At 42.1% G+C, this 16,697-nt stretch overlaps 1 protein-coding gene and 1 long non-coding RNA gene across 8 annotated transcripts in view; one reads left to right on the forward strand and one right to left on the reverse strand.

Moving 5' to 3' along the window:
* The window catches only part of RFX1 (regulatory factor X1), a 51,453-nt gene extending 36,205 nt beyond the window's left edge, over positions 1 to 15,248 (reverse strand). For all 3 annotated transcript variants that reach the window (XM_081175845.1, XM_081175847.1, XM_081175844.1), the window contains exons 1-2: positions 15,110 to 15,248; positions 2,155 to 2,487 (exon numbers count right to left, since the gene is read on the reverse strand). In XM_081175845.1, coding sequence (XP_081031971.1) covers positions 2,155 to 2,440 — 286 coding nt within the window. In that variant the 5' untranslated portion in view covers positions 2,441 to 2,487; positions 15,110 to 15,248. The remainder of the gene's footprint in view (positions 1 to 2,154; positions 2,488 to 15,109) is intronic.
* Positions 42 to 15,101, forward strand: LOC308576501. Of its 5 annotated transcripts, XR_014003268.1 has the most exons (6): positions 42 to 405; positions 793 to 886; positions 2,015 to 2,111; positions 7,646 to 7,748; positions 9,767 to 9,894; positions 11,120 to 15,101. It is a non-coding gene; the product is annotated as an uncharacterized lncRNA (long non-coding RNA). The 5 variants fall into 5 exon arrangements; XR_014003267.1 differs by having other exon boundaries at positions 42 to 886; XR_014003269.1 differs by lacking the exon at positions 793 to 886.
* Positions 15,249 to 16,697: the final 1,449 nt, after the last annotated feature.

Below are 16,697 nucleotides of genomic sequence, written 5' to 3' on the forward strand. Positions count from 1 at the left end.
CAGGGTTTTTTTTCCTGAAGTGAGGCTGCTGACCCTACTTTATGGATCTGCACCAGAGCCAAGATTAGGAAATGACTGCTTTTTCTTTTATTAGACCTGTGCAGCCAGCATATCTCTGTTCTGGTTCCTTTACTGGATATATATTTTTAAATACCTATTAGTCTGTCTTGAAAAGCAGTAGGCTGACCTGCAGAACTTTTGTGGGTGGAGTAGGGCATCTTTTATGCTTTATTTATGGAATTTACAGAATTTTAAGGGGACTAAATTTTAAAACATTGCCAACATCATGACCTTTTGTGGACTGACAGCTGTGCTTTTCCATGACAACTGAGAAAAGAAAAGAGTGCTGGCAGCTTATAAATAACAACTAAAAAGACAGGAAAAACCATATAATCAGAAAGTCAGGTTAGCAGGGGCCGAAATCCTGATGCAACTTTAAGCATTCCAAATTTTAGCATATTGCGATGGGGATCCGATATCCAATTATCTTGTTGTTGACATAGGTGATAAAGTTATACCATGCTACTACAAAATTGTCCAATTTTGTATGCCCACGTGGAAATCGAAGCTTAGAGGTAAGTTTTTCTGAAAGAGCAGTATGCTGGATTTTGCCATGCCACTTTGAAATCATTGCCCATTAGGTATTTCCAAAATCTTGCTAAAGTGAGACGATCTGCAACCAAGGTGCCCTAGAAGCTCCTTGCTATTCAAATTCTCATTCACACCAACAAATACATTTAAAAGTGCCAGTTAAGGTGTTTTGTCAATTTGTTGATGCATGCTATGTTGCAGATAGTTGAAGATAAGGATGCAGAACTATTGTGCTGAGTGACAGGACCCCCACATACCACTATTACATGCCACCATTTCTTCCAAGGAGCTTGAGGTAGTGTACATGGTTTCCCCCCCTCCCAGTTCATCCTCACAACAACCCTGTGAAGTAGGTTGGGTTAAAAGATGGTGACTGGCCCAAGGACGCTGAATGAACTTCATGGCTGAGGGGGGATTCAAACCCTGGTCTCCCAGGTCATAGTCCAACACTCTAACCATTACGCCATACTGGCTCTAATAGTCAGTTTGAGAACCCCTGGCTTGGTGCAGATAATAAGCCTAGGAAAGCTGGCATGCACAGTGTTCAGATGGCAAGCCAGTTCAAATTAGGTGTTACGAAGGGTGCAAATAATACTGCATAGCCACAGCCTGAGAAGGACCACTTGAGAAAAGATGTCCTGAACCTATGAACTATTATGGACAAAAATTCATTCAATGTTTGAAAAGCAAAAGTTGACATAATGAAAGAGCTGCTCATAATGGCTGCCAAAAAAACCCCTAGAAAATAACCTTCCTTTTAAGACCCATCAAACATTGAGCCTGACAATCCTTTTTATGAGCACAAAGAAATAACTTTTTTTTTTTACTAAACTTGACTTTTGAGTTAGGTTTAAGCTAGTAATTAGTTGGAACTATTTTACAAACACATGGATGCACACACACACACACACACACACACACACACACCTTACTTGCTCTAAGCTTTCAAGATGGTCTGGGAGATATATTTAAATACAGTTAAAATTGTGCACTCTAAATGGGGGGCTCACACAGAAAGAAGGGTCTATACCAAGCCTATAATGAATAAGTTCCAAAACAAATAAGTAAGTTAATGCCATTTGCACATATCTCTCAGGACTAGACCTGGATTTGCCAAAAAACTACCAAAAGACAACCATCTGTGTTTCCCCACCCCCCAAAGTGCCCACTTAGGATAGGATAAGAAGCAATGGGTGCAAATCATTCAAAGGCAAATTTAAGGTAGCTATTTGAGGACATTTTCATGGAAGTGTAGAGTTGGAATTATATATATTAAAAAATAAAAGTAGCTCATCAGTCAAACACATTGTCTAGGAATGTGGTGGGATCTCCATTCTTGACAGTTTTCAAGAGAAGACTGACGAGCTTATGCCTTGATTGGTTCAAGAGATAGCTGCTGATGGGACTCTCTCCTCTGCCACAGGTGACTGTTTTGTGATAACAGAGTCAGTGGAGGACCCTGGGTTTTTCTACAGACTACTTGCCTCCTTTGCAGGCTGTAAAATGCTTCACCCGTTCAGGTACCAGGACACACCCTTTCCCCCTTGCCGCACACATACTTACCAGAAACAGTTACTACTATGTACTGCTGTGGGGCTGGCGTTGGTGTTTGTTGCCCAGTAGGTGGAGCCTGTGTCTGGGGAGGTGGGATTTCCGAGACATACTGTTTCGAAGCAGGCTGTTGCTGCTGCGCACTTTGCAATTCTGCCACATATTGTTGCTGAGCTGCTGCCACCACCACAGGTGCTGCTGTGGCCACTGTTGCTGCTGGCTGTTGCTGTGACTGTTGCTGTTGTTGTGACTGTTGTTGCGCTGCCTGTAATTCTGTAACGTACGCCTGTGTTGCCATGCCAACAGTGGGGAAAATGATAATAAATAAGGCTTTTTTTTTGCTTCCTTTCGGTGAAGAAAAAAAAAAGAGGAAAAACAAATAAAAACAAAAAAGAAGGAAAAATTAATCAATTATAAAGCATTCCATAGACAGAAAAAGCTCCGTACAGTTCTATTCACTGAACACTAACTTAATAACACACCATGCTTAATACCCAATTGCAGCCAATTACAGAAAAGAGTGGCAACAGGTATGCTGCAGACGATCTGCCTAGAAATCTGGAAGACCAGAGAACACCACTTTGCATTTACTCAAGTGTATTCTGAATGGCCGTACATGTTGTATTTCACATTCACAACTTTCCGAAATTCAGTATTCTATCAGTAGCAAACACATTTAGCCCATGTCAAATACGAGAAACTGAGGACTGAATCACAAGCTGTACAATCTCCAGGATTATTAAAATATAAAAACACAAAATTACATAGCATAGTAACAAACAGAAACAATACCCACCCAATCACCTCCAGTTTAAAAGTTCATAGATTGTTTAATTAGTCAAAGGCCTGGTTGAAGAAGAATGTTTTCGCCTGGAGTCTAAAGGTGAATGCACCAGCCAAACCTCCCTGGGAGAATATTCCACAAATGGGGAACCATTGCAGAAAAGGCTGATAGTTACAGGGTCTGGGTTGGTTCATGTGGGGAAAGGTGGTCCTTTAAGTATTGCAGCCCTGAGCTACTTAAGGCTTTATAGGTCAAAACTAGCACTTTTAACTAGGACCAGAAACTAATTGGTGGCCAGTGCAGTCTGGCCAGGATTGGTGTTATACAGTGGTACCTCGGTTTAAGTACTTAATTTGTTCTGGAGGTCCGTACTTAACCTGAAACTGTTCTTAACCTGAAGCACCACTTTAGCTAATGGGGCCTCCTGCTGCTGCCGCACCGCTGGAGCACAATTTCTGTTCTCATCCTGAAGCAAAGTTCTTTACCTGAAGCACTATTTCTGGGTTAGCGGAGTATGTAACCTGAAGCGTATGTAACCTAAAGCGTATGTAACCCGAGGTACCACTGTATACTCAAATTGTCTCGCCCCAGCTGCTGAATTCTGCACCAGCTGAAGTTTCCAAGGTGTCTTCAGAGTAAGCCCAATGTATAACACGTTACAGTAATCTAACCTAGAGGTTACCAGAGCACAGACAACAGAAGTTCGGCTATCCCTGTCTAAACAGGGGCGTAGCTGGGGCACCAGCCAAAGCTGATGGAAGGCACTCTGAGCCATTGAGGCCACCTGAGCCTCAAGTCACAGCAATGGATTGAGAAGTACCCACAAATTGCGTACCTGCTCCTTCAGAGGCAGTGTAACCCTAATAACAGGACCCAAGAAACAAATGGCAATAGCCCAACACTTGGTAATGAGCAGAGAAGCATCTTATCAAGAAGAACAATGGGCAATTCAAGTGCACCAGGCACTACAATGATCTACTAACTGGGTATGATGAAAATTAAACATGCAAAGAAAATTAAACATAGAAAAGAAATAGGCTTAATTTATGGAAAAGCATTCCTCTGAATTAGTACTGAACAACCCAAAAAGGGAGGTACATCTAGGCTAAGTCCCCTTACTGACAACAAACTACGCCAAATAAGCTGTGCTATTTTTATTTTTAGTCATATCTGTTCTTATTATAGTAAAAAGAACACTCAGACCATTCTTATTGCTATGCTTAGGGCTGAAATCAGATGCCCTTTATGTTTTATATCATACCACAGTGGTTTTCAAACTCCTCCAGGAAACTCAGGAATTCTATGGTATGATAAATCAATAAAAACTAGTTTCTTGGGCAAATAGCTGCCCACCACTGCCAATCTTCACTTTCAATCTGAAGCTTTAGGGGAATGCAAGTGGGTATTTTAAGACACACCTTTGGTTTACATTATTATTTGTTATTCTCGTTTATTAATTTATATACAGTAGTACCTCAGGTTACATACGCTTCAGGTTACATGCGCTTCAGGTTACAGGCTCTGCTAACCCAGAAATATTACCTTGGGTTAAGAACTTTGCTTCAGGATGAGAACAGAAACTGTGCTCCGGCGGCAGCAGGAGGCACCATTAGCTAAAGTGGTGCTTCAGGTTAAGAACAGTTTCAGGTTATTTTTGAAATCAAATGGACTACATAAAATCTCTCAGGAAAAACAACTAATGTTGAACTATAAAATAACGGATCAGGAGGTGGAAGGGGCCATCCAGAGCATGCAACTAGGTAAATCTCCAGGACCAGATGGTTTGACTTTGAGATATTACAGATCATTGAAAGAATGGTTAATACAACCATTGAAGGAAGTTTGTAATGAAATATTGGAAGGGAGAAAGGCACCAGAGTCGTGGAAGGAAGCTTATATTACACTTATGCCGAAAACAGAGACTGAAAAGACACAGCTCAAGAACTACCGCCCCATATCGTTGCTTAATGTGGAATATAAAATTTTTGCAGATATTTTGGCTAAAAGATTAAAAAAAGGTGTTAGTAGAAGAAATTCATAAAGACCAAGCGGGCTTTCTCCCGGGCAGACATTTGTCTGATAATATGAGGAATATAATTAATATTCTAGAAAAACTTCAAGTGAATATCAATACTAAGGCAGTCTTGATATTTGTGGACGCCGAGAAAGCTTTTGACAACATTTCTTGGAGTTTTATGAAGAAGTATCTACAGGGGGTGGGGGTAGGCCAAGGTTTTGAAAATGGTATAGGTGCAATTTATTCAGAACAAAAGGCAAAATTAATTGTGAACAATGTGGTGACAGAAGAGTTTAAGATTGAGAAAGGGACACGACAAGGTTGCCCAATTTCTCCATTACTCTTTATATCGGTCCTTGAGGTTTTGTTAAATATGATTAGAAAGGACCAAGAGGTTAAAGGTATACAAGATGGGAGCTAAACAGTACAAACTGAAAGCATTTGCTGATGATTTAGTATTGACTTCACAGGAGCCAGAATCTAGTACTAAAAGGGTTTTGGAACTGACTCAATAATTTGGACAGGTAGCAGGTTTTAAGTTGAACAAGATGAAAACTAAGGTTTTAGAGAAAAATTTAACTGTGTATGAGAGAGAGAAGTTTCAGGAGGAGACAGGTCTAACATTGGTTAAGAAAGTGAAATACTTGGGGGTTAACATGACTGCTAAAAATGTGAATTTATTTAAGGATAATTATGAAAAATGTTGGATTGAAGTGAAAAAGGATTTAGAAATATGGACAAATTTGAAGTTATCTTTGTTAGGCCGAATTGCTGTGATAAAAATGAATGTGCTGCCAAGGATGCTGTTTCTGTTTCAAACATTGCAAATTTTGGATAAGATGGATTGCTTCAAGAAGTGGCAGAAATATATTTCCAGATTTGTCTGGCAGGGCAAGAAGCCTCGAATAAAATTTAAGATACTAACTGATGCCAAAGAAAGAGGTGGATTTGCCCTATTATGCTCTATTATGAATCAGCTGCTTTTTGCTGGCTGAGAGAATGGCTGGTTCTTGAAAACACTGATGTGTTGGACCTAGAAGGTTTTAATAATGTATTCAGTTGGCACGCATACTTGTGGTACGATAAGGTAAAAGCACACAAAGCGTTTAAAAATCATATTGTTAGAAAAGCATTGTTTAATGTCTGGATAAGATATAAGGATTTGTTAGAAAGGAAAACCCCGAGATGGTTGTCACCAAAGGAAGCGAAGGCACAGAAAAAACTCAATATGGAGGCCAAATGGCCGCAATATTGGGAAATTCTGGAACAAGATGGCGAGAGAATAAAATTGCAGAGTTTTGAAAAATTGAAAAATAGAGTGCGAGATTGGCTCCATTATTATCAAATAATGGAGACATACAATTTGGACAAAAAAGTTGGTTTCCAGGTGGAAAAATCAAAATTGGAAACAGAATTGTTAGAACCAAAAATTAAGAATTTGTCAAAAATGTATAACTTGCTGTTGAAATGGAACACTCAGGATAAAATGGTGAAATCAGCTATGATTAAATGGGCACAAGATGTTGGACATAACATAATGATGGCTGACTGGGAACAGTTATGGACCACAGGCATGAAATTCACGGCATGTAATGCCTTAAGAGAAAATTTAATGAAAATGATTTATAGGTGGTACATGACACCAGTCAAGCTTGCAAAAATTTATCATTTGCCCGACAATAAAAGTTGGAAATGTAATGAGACTGAAGGTACTTTCTTTCACCTTTGGTGGACATGCCCAGGGATTAAGACATTCTGGGAGATGATCTATAATGAAATGAAAAAGGTATTTAAATATACCTTCCTGAAGAAACCAGAGGCCTTTCTCCTGGGCATGGTCGGCCAATTGGTGCCAAAGAAGGATAGAACTTTTTTTATGTATACAACTACAGCAGCAAGAATACTCATCGCGAAGTATTGGAAGACACAAGATTTACCCACCCGGGAAGAATGGCAGATGAAGTTGATGGACTATATGGAATTGGCGGAAATGACTGGCAGAATCCGAGACCAGGGAGAAGAGTCGGTGGAAGAAGATTGGAAAAAGTTCAAAGACTATTTACAGAAATATTGTAAAATTAATGAATGTTAGAAAAATGTTGGAATGAAGTTATATTGCGTTAGTAGAAATGTTATAAGGAATTAAGTATAAATAGATTAATAGAGAATTAAAGGGAAAATAAGGTTAAAATGTGTTAAGATAATTATAGGATAGAAAACAGAGGAAGATGGAAAGGAATTGCTGAAACAACTAATAGAAGTGGAATACAAAAAGGGAGGTGTGAGGAGGTCATGGAAATAAGTGAATGAAAGATTGAAACTATTTGATGTGTTTTAAATTGTTTTTGTTAGTTTAGTGTTAGGTATTGTTTTTGTATTGTATTGTATTTTTTTCTTCTATGTAATGTCTAAATTGTTGGAAAGTAATAAATATTACTTTTTTAAAAAACAGTTTCAGGTTAAGAATGGACCTCCGGAATGAATTAAGTACTTAACCTGCGGTACCACTGTATTGCTTATATGCCAAAATATCTTCTAAGTGGTTTACAACTATAAAATCAACCCATAATTAAAATAGCAATAAAATTATATTTAATTAAAATATACAATTAAATGAACAATTGAAAAACAGAACAGTTAAAGCAATAAAATCACAATTTCTGCTTAGGGAAATGCTTGCCTAAACAGTTTTTTCCCCTCAGGAGCTGGCAGAATGCCCACACTGAGGGGGACTCTGGTATTTCAGCAAGGAAGCATTCCAAAACACTTGTGCCACTAGTGGAAAAAGTCTACCCCTATGTTAACGTAAGGCAAAATCATCAGGCCATGGCAAAACTGTATTCCACTGGCTGATCATAGTGCCCTTACTGGGTGATGAACAGGAAGGCAGGTTTTTTTTTGTAACCTGGTCCAGAGTTATTTAGGGCTTTCTATGTAAGTAATAAACTGGCTCTGTGGCTAATAGGCGGCCAGGGCAGATTCCTCAGCACCGGCATGCTGAATAAAGAGCAACCCCCAGGCTGCACTATTCTGGATCAGCTGCAAGCGAAGCCCCACACAGAGTGTATTACAATACTCCAGACATGAGGTTGCAAACATATGTGTCACAGTGGCCAAGTGATCCCTGTCCTGGAAAGGATGCAGTTGACACATCAACTGAAGCAGATGATAGGTGCTCTTCAACACAGAGGCCACCTGAGTCTCTATGGACAAAGATGGTTTCAAAAGCAGACCTAAACTGATGACCTGTTCTTTCAGAGGGAGCACAACCCTTTCTGGAACAGGCAGGCTTCCCAGTTCTTGGACCTGAAAACCACTTACCCACAGTGTCTCTGTCCTAGCAAGATTCAGCTTCAATTCTAATAATTCTCATCCACTCAAGATGAGTGCATTCAAGAACTGGTTCAACATCCAGGTTTAGTTGACAAGAGGATGACTAACCAGTCCTGGCCAGTATCAGGAACATGTCACACTTTTTAAGGTACACTGGTAACAAGGTAGTGTGTGAATAGGAACAATATGTGCAGAATAATGTATTAGAGAGCCGGTCTATGCAGAAAATGTTCTCTGAAGTGTGTGAATTATTGTTATTACTTTGCATCTTGAGGATATCTTGACGAGTACAAGAAAAAGTGTATTGTTTTTCAATGGATCCATTAGTGTAGTTGGTGCAAAAGTATAGTCATACCTTGGTTGACAAACGCCTTAGCAGTAGAACGTTTTGGCTCCTAAATGCCGCAAACCCGGAAGTGAGTGTTCCAGTTTGCGAATGTTTTTTGGAACCTGAACATCCAGCGGGGCTTCCACAGCTTCCGATTGGCTGCAGGAAGCTTCTGCAGCCAATCCGAAGCTGCGCCTTGGAAGTCGAAAAGTCTTCTGGAACAGATTCCATTTGGCTTCCAAGGTATGACTGTACTAGCTTTCCAGTATCTATCTGTGCCGGGGGGGGGGGGTGTCCAAACAAAAAACTGCAGCCTTTGTGGAATGTAAGAAAGAAGACAGTTCCATCTGAATGGTGCACTACTCCTCAAGGTCAATGCCAGAGGCCGGTTGACTTAAAAAACCCAGAAATTGGCATCCTGTACTATAGAAATTGAGGCTGATGCCTCAAGAAATTGCTAGTCCTGGATGACTGCAGGCCAACTCTCACTATTTGTGACATAGCTTTACATAGAGAGCCAAGGAAAAACCAAGTGCTCCTGCAGTTACTCCTGTAGTGAATCTCTTCAACAGTATACATTTTCCTTCTTACTGCCATACATCCAGAATTTTCTAGACATAGCCGGAATACAACAGTCGGAAGGAATATCTGGGTGGAAAATGTCCTGGAAAATCCAGACATATGGCAACCCATGTCAGAAGTCTAGATTTTGCTGAATTTCCTTAAAAATAGCCAAAAACTTCAAATTTCCAAAACAAAAAGATTTTTACTGCTTGAAATATGACGACCCTATCTTATAGTAATCACTGCCAGCAGGAGACCATTCTTCCTGTGGCCTATTTATTCTTTTCCATTGTACAGACTTTTCCTTACACCCATAGTGACACAGAGCTGCTCCTTCTGCGCTTGGCAGAAGGGAGAAGACACTTAGCAGTTCAAACACCAAGACTGAAAATACTGTTCTCTTGAAATGTCCAGCTTGACTGATTCAGCATTGCTCCTGGAGATGCAGTGGACTTGGTGCTACAGTGAGATCCAGGTTAGGGCAGCTGCCACTGTAAGGGATCATTTCTTTTTAGTGGGTGATCTGGCCTCCTCTGGAATTGAAAGTGTAGCATGTATGTAAGAAAATGAGAATTTTGCCTGTTTATTTTTACACAAGGATTGGGAGCCCAGTTTAAAATGTGTTCTTCAATGGACTCTAGTCGGAACACGGTATGAGAAATATGACTCAGACTTGTAAGCAGCCACCTGTGTGAGCCCCAGCAATGATTATTCCTAGATAACCAGGTAAGGAAGCTTTTGTAAAATAATGAAACTCAATTTTCCTCACTCCCTTCCAGCTAGTTATAATATGGGGGAAAGAAACTGCTGTGCACTTAACTGTATGGGCAAAGTGGCTGTCCTATTAGCACTGGTATTTCCAGCAGCAGAAAGCAGGGTGAGGCAGCAGTACTCATCAGACCTCGTCACTCACATTGCTGATGGATACTGGGGCAGAAAAGGGAAAGGCAAGATGGCAGTGAGGTCAGTGTAGTGCAAACCCACCAGCAGGAGCATAGGATTGCACCACACTTACCTCATCACAGCAGCAACACAGGCAACCAGAAGTCAGGTGAAGTGAGAAATCACTTCGCCTCTCTGTCTGCTACTGGTTATTTATGGCTTCAAGTCTTGCTTCTGAGCTGTCAAGTTTCCAAGAATCTACTGGTGAAAATTGTAAGGTCTGGGATAAAGCTGCCTTCCTCAATTTTTCTATCCTCAATTAAATGTGCAAAACAATCTTAATAATATTTTGAGTTACACAGTTTGGCAACCTGTTGGCTATGTACATCTGAAGCTGACTTATTTTGAGTCAGACCACTAGTCACCTGTAGCCCAGGACTATCTACTCTGAGTGACAGCAGCTCTCTAATACCACTACATTTTTCATAGTTCTATACTTAAATTCATACTCTTTCTTCCGGTATGCTATGAAAGTAGTGCGAATAAAATGTCAATACTCATTCAATTCTAAGTATATTTTGTTCAGCCCTGTAGAGGGCTGATGTCTAAAACCATGATGGAGGCTGCTGGGAATCTGACCAAGTTTTTTCAGTCCTAGTTCCAAACAAGTATCCCTTCTTGACTTTTCTCCCCTTTGGAAATGTGCTGGTAGCTAGACTTTACCTTCATGCCAATGGAGTCAAGAGAGACAGGATCATGTCATCCACAGCGCAGTTCTCTGCTTAAGCTACATTCCAAAGGTTCCAATACACTTGGTCACTCCTTTTGGAACAAGCCAAACTTGGAAATGACCCGGCTGTTTTTAGATTCAGAGAGTCACAGCGAAGAACAACTGGGCCTGATCCCAATCAGAACTGTGTACTCAAGACTCTCACTGGCAGACATGGTCCATTATATCTGAAGCACAAACTCTTGGCAAGTTGCTAGCTTCAGAGGCTCTGCTGACTCTTGCTGCTCACATTAACCATGTTCTCCTTTTCATAAAACAAGCAACTATTCCTATCCACAGAACTCCACAAACAGGAGGGGGAACAGGAAGCACTCTCTGGCCTGCAGCTGATGGTATCATTATACAAAAAGAGAGGGGAAGCAATCCTGCACTGACTGTCAAACATGACTTGGCAGCAGAGAAACCATATCTATGTCACTTGTTGGATTCACCTCTTGAATTGCAGCCATCTCTGAGAAGGAACACAGATGTCTGAATGCAGACAACATTCTTATTTCTTTAGGGCTTAAGAAGAAACCAGGGGCATTGCATCCCATTTCGCTGCTGAAGGTGAAACGGGAAATGCCCCCCTGCCCTGCTGCTGTCCCCCACCACCCACCTCCACCACTTGCATTGGTGCCAATTTCACAGAATTCTCATGAGAGCTTGTGTGCTCCACAAGATCTCATGAGATCTCACTGAAAATACTGCTTCTTAAGCAGCAGCAGCAGGGTAGATAATTAAACTGAAAGGTTTAGTCTTGCTGTATATGACACACATGTTCAAAAGGGCTCAAAAGGGTCTCTGTCCAAAGCAGGGAATGACATTATTCTAGACAGAGAGCTTTTCAGAAATGTTTTTGGCATAATCCACTGGGTGGGAAATCACACAAACTCCAACTGAATAAACAGGAGCTGTGCAAGACCACAGGCAACCAATACATTTGGCACTGCTGCTGACGGAGGATTATTTCCAGGGCCTAGGTCAGGCATAGGCAAACTCGGCCCTCCAGCTGTTTTTTGCCTACAACTCCCATGATCCCTAGCTAACAGGACTAGTGGTCAGGGATGATGGGAATTGTAGTCCCAAAACATCTGGAGGGCCGAGTGCCTATGCCTGCCCTAGGTTCTATGTGGATTTTTAGCTGGTTGACTGACTGAACCCAAAGAGTGCTCACCAATGGTTTCTCGTCATTCCAGGGGAAAAGTGACAAGTGGGGTGCTGCAGGATGCTGTCCTGGGCCTGTTGTTGTTCAGTATCTTTATAAATAACTTGGATGAAGGCATAGAGGGGATGCTCACCAAATTTGCAAAACACACCACACTAGGAATTTTCTGTTGCCTCAGAGAGTGTTTTTGTTGACTAAATCCAAGCAAAATAGCTTACAACTTTGAAATGGAAAAGCTTGCCAAATATTTATTTGCAACTGACATCCATTTATTATCCATTTATTATTATCCATTTATTAATGAACTCATCAAAGAGAAAATAAAGCACTAGAAAAATTTCTGCATCACATCACTGACTTATTTGGAAGCAAATATCACTAAAAGCAAGTAGGTTTACTGTCAAGTAGAAGTGCTTAAAATTGGGCTGAATGTGAAACAGAAAAATTTTGATTTTAGGGAAGGCTCTCTTACAGCACAAACTAGAACTCCTCAGCTGTGGAACTAGTGACCTTCCAAGGCAGAATGGGCACCCCTATTGATAGGGTTGCCAACTGATCAAAAAGTATGAACTGCTCTTGTGCCAACAGTGGCTTGTTGTACACATATCTGCAGGTTAAGTTTCCCAAGGCATAGAGATAAGCATTATCACCACCTAATGCCTACATCTCCGGCTGTTGTTAAAGATACAGTTGAAAAGCTGGTAACATTCCCTCGGGACAAGAGAAAGGTTAGGAATGAAAAAGGCTGTCACTGTGTTCTCCTTGCATTCTTAGTAGCTTGTCTTGTTTTTGAGATACTGTACAACATTTCATTATCACCATTATCATATGCCTTCTCACGCAGAGAATTTTAAATTCCTGCATTGAAACGTATACAGATATTATAGGCCAGGAGCCAAGGCAAACATACATCACTGGAAAATGGAGACAGAAAGTTAAAATCCATTCCCAGCTTACCTGAACTAGTGCCAAAATAAGCACATTTTTCCAGGCACAATGAGTCTTTATCCATATTTTCCTGAATTGTCTCAGTTTTGTTGGCAGGATGCTGTCTGAAAGTATTCCAGAGTCTACTCTTGGTCTAAAGAATACAGTTGCTGTATACTAAAACTTACCTCCTTTCCAATACAATAACTGAATAGTATTTTAAATCTGGGCAACAATACATCATGCCATATAGTCAAAAGAATACATTTATCAGATTCTTTAATATATCAGGACACTGTCTTAGGCCTCCAAAATTTTGCCTTCACCACTTAATGGATGGAAGGAATCAATCAATTAGGAGCTAAAGTTAAAGCTGTGTGCTATGGCTGTCCTGGCTGCAGCTTCCACGTGACAGCCCTGCCCACACGGCACAAATTCCATCTTTTCTGTGATGCAACCATGTTTGGATGGAGCTACAACCTGGGCTGTCATATAACTGACTCGCTGTAATTTCTGTCCCTGCAGCAGCTGCTATGAGCAAGTAACAATGTGATTTCAGCTGCTGGTTTTCAGCTGTTAGTTGAACTCAAGATAAAAGAGTGTTTTGATGGCATATAATTAATACATTTTGGGACACAGGGGGGATGGAAAAATTCTCATACATACCCAAGTCACATCATCTAGTAAGTATAATGTATCCTTTAGCATGTAAACAATTGGGCTACAGGCCAAACTGGCCTGTAACAGGAAGAACCATAAGTCATGTTGAAGTCCAATACTATAATCCAGTCCAAAAGAAAGGACCAGGAAAAGTAGATATGGCAGCTTCAGCTCCTCCCACCCTCAACAACCCATTAGTTGCTCTTCAGGGGATACAGGTCAAATGCCCAAGGAGGACAACTACATGTTTATTAATTATTTTTAAATTTCTACTCTGCTTTTTCATATAAACAACACAAGGCAGCCAAAAGGTTCACTATTTTAAGTAGCCTCTGGATGCTGAGAATATATCAGTTCCAAACATTCCATAAACCTGGATGGGAACAAACCCTATGTTGATGCACTTCCTTGTCCCCTCTGACACAACACTTCAATTAGTTCCCAATTGCATCTGAATCAGGAAGTTATGGTGTGCTCTTGCTCTTCCCCTCCCAACCAGGACTGACCAAGCCAGGTAGAAATTTATTAAAAGTGCTCGTTTGAAGTAGCAACAAGTCTGTTTATTGTGAATTAGCACAAATAAGACCATTAATGCCTACCCACACTCACTTCAGTTCTCAAAATCTTTCTCAGACTATCTATGATCCCTTAATGGGAGATGCCATCGACTGGACGTAATAACTTCTGCATAGAAAGCAGGTCCTTTCTCTGTACTGAGATATAGCCTTCCAGCCCTTTAATATGTGTCAAATATAAGTAACTGACTCATAATTGGGGAGGCCACTGGTACATCTTTAGGTCAGTACTAACCATCGCCTAACTGCAGCTCTCTAAGGCCCCAGACAGCCAATATTTCAGAAGCTTGAGGTTCTTTTTAAATTAGATTGAACCCTGAACCTTCAGAATCCCTTTATCTACTGACCTATGGACTCTTCCCATAAAAATCTCACTTATGGAGTCACTATGACATCATTCCTCCCAAAACACCATAAAGGCACCAATGTTTTGCTTTACATCAGAGTACTCTCTGAATTCTGTGCCGTTACTACTACCCATTGATATTTAACCACGAAGGGAGGCAGTGATTTTTTATTATTATTCATTTATTACTGCTGTGCGACGTCACATTCATTTTTAACCAAACAGGGGGGGGAAAACACTACTCCACTTGACGTCACTGCGACGCCATGACGCGTCCGTGAGTCACTGTTTTTCTCTCCGTGTCTATGAGGGAGCAGTCGACGCCCGCCTCCCCGTAAACTCGATTGGCTAATCTCAGGGCCTCAGCCGGCGCCTATTGGTCCGCCCGCCCACCAATCACTGCGGAGCGCCGAAGCCCCTCCTGTCAGGGCCTGGGCCCTTTCCCGACAAGCCCTGCTTGGAGTGGCCGCCGCCGCGGGGGCCAAAGCCCGGAGAAATGCCGCCGCTCACTCGCTTCATCCTCCTCGGCTGCCTCGGGGAGTCAAGCGGGAGCGCAGGCCCCGCCATTTTGCAGCGGTGGGGGGGGGGAGGAGGGGAAACGGACTCGGACCCACCTGGACCGTCCCGGCCCCGCGAGGCCGCGTCCCCTCAGGGGGAGGGCGGGGACGGAGTCGCGGCTGTCGTGCCTTTTCTCGATTTTGGCGGGAATCGCGCTGAGGAAGAGAGGGTGGGCGGTTGTTGTTGTTGTTGCCGGGTTTCCTGGTCGCCACGACTACGGTGGCTATGGCGCCCTCCGTGTTCCCTCACCGGGGCAACTGTTGCTACCCACCTCGGCGAGGGGAGGGGAAGGGAGGGGGAAATAGGCGGCTCCCGGCGCCGATTGGACGGTGTCGATGGCCCATTGGGCTGTACTGCTGTCAGTCACTTGTCGGCGCTTCCTCCTCTCCGTTGGTTCGAAAGCCGCGCCCCTCACCGGATACTTCACCCTTTTATTGGCCAGTCAGGCATTCCGCAACATGGATTTGACTAGAGGCCTGTCTGTCTAGTAGAAAGGGCGAGCCCAATGGGCGGCTGTAACGAATTGGGAGTTGGCAACTTCCTATTGGCCGGAGGCCTTGTCAGTAAACTGACGCGTCCGTCGAAACTGACTCCTTAGACATGAGGTTGGGGCGCATGCGCATCTTGTGGCATGCTGGGAATTGTAGTTCATAATTGGCAGGCGAGCCCGGTTTAAAGGCAAGTAGGTGGCGCGCGTGCTCGTCGCTTCACTGTGTTACCCACGCCCTGTGTCAGAAGCAGCTCTGCAATATGGATATGCCTGCGATAGTTGTAAGTGTGTGGTACCTTACTATAAAACTGAAAGGACCATTTGCTCCAGCTCAGTGGAAACATGGATTAAAATATTGTTGGAGCAAAAAATATTAATTTCACGTACACGCCCATGGGGATGTGAGGTGGAGGTGGCAGATAATGATAATGGACCCAGGGTGCGGTGGCTGTGAGAAAGGCAAACTCCATGCTAGCGATTGTTAGGAAAGGAGCTGAAAAATAAAACTGTCAGTATCATAATGCCATTTGGAGTACTGTGTACAGTCCTGGTCTCCTCACCTCAAAAAGGATATTGTGTAATTGGAAAAGATTCAGAAAAGTGCCACCCCTATGAAGAAAAGTTGTAGAGTTTGGTACTTTTTAGTTTAGAGAAAAGGCAAGTTAGAGGCAGTGTGATAGGGTTGACGTATTTCAAAAAGTGAAAATCTGGACACAAAAGCTGGGGGAAGTGTTTTCCCGCTCTCATACCCCTAATGGAAAGTGAGAATGCATAGAGATGAAATTGTGAGCACAATATGTGATATAGCACAATGTCTGTACATAATGATATAAATTGTAGCAAATTATTGGCCGATGTTTATGCACATGTGTGCACATACAGGTGCACTTTATAAAATATCTAATGAGCAGTCACAGGGATTTTTTATCTTCCAACTTAGCACTAAGAGTAAAATGCAACATCTCTTCCCACCCCAGCATTGGAGTGAGGTGGGGGTGGCAATGTTGCCATTTACAGTGGTACCTCGGGTTACGGACGTTTCAGGTTACAGACTCCACTAACCCAGAAATAGTACCTCGGGTTAAGAACTTTGCTTCAGGATGAGAACAGAAATTGCACGGCAGCAGGAGGACCCATTAGCTAAAGTGGTACCT

The sequence above is a fragment of the Podarcis bocagei genome (genome assembly GCF_964188305.1).
Source record: "Podarcis bocagei genome assembly, chromosome: 17".
NCBI lineage: Eukaryota > Metazoa > Chordata > Lepidosauria > Squamata > Lacertidae > Podarcis > Podarcis bocagei.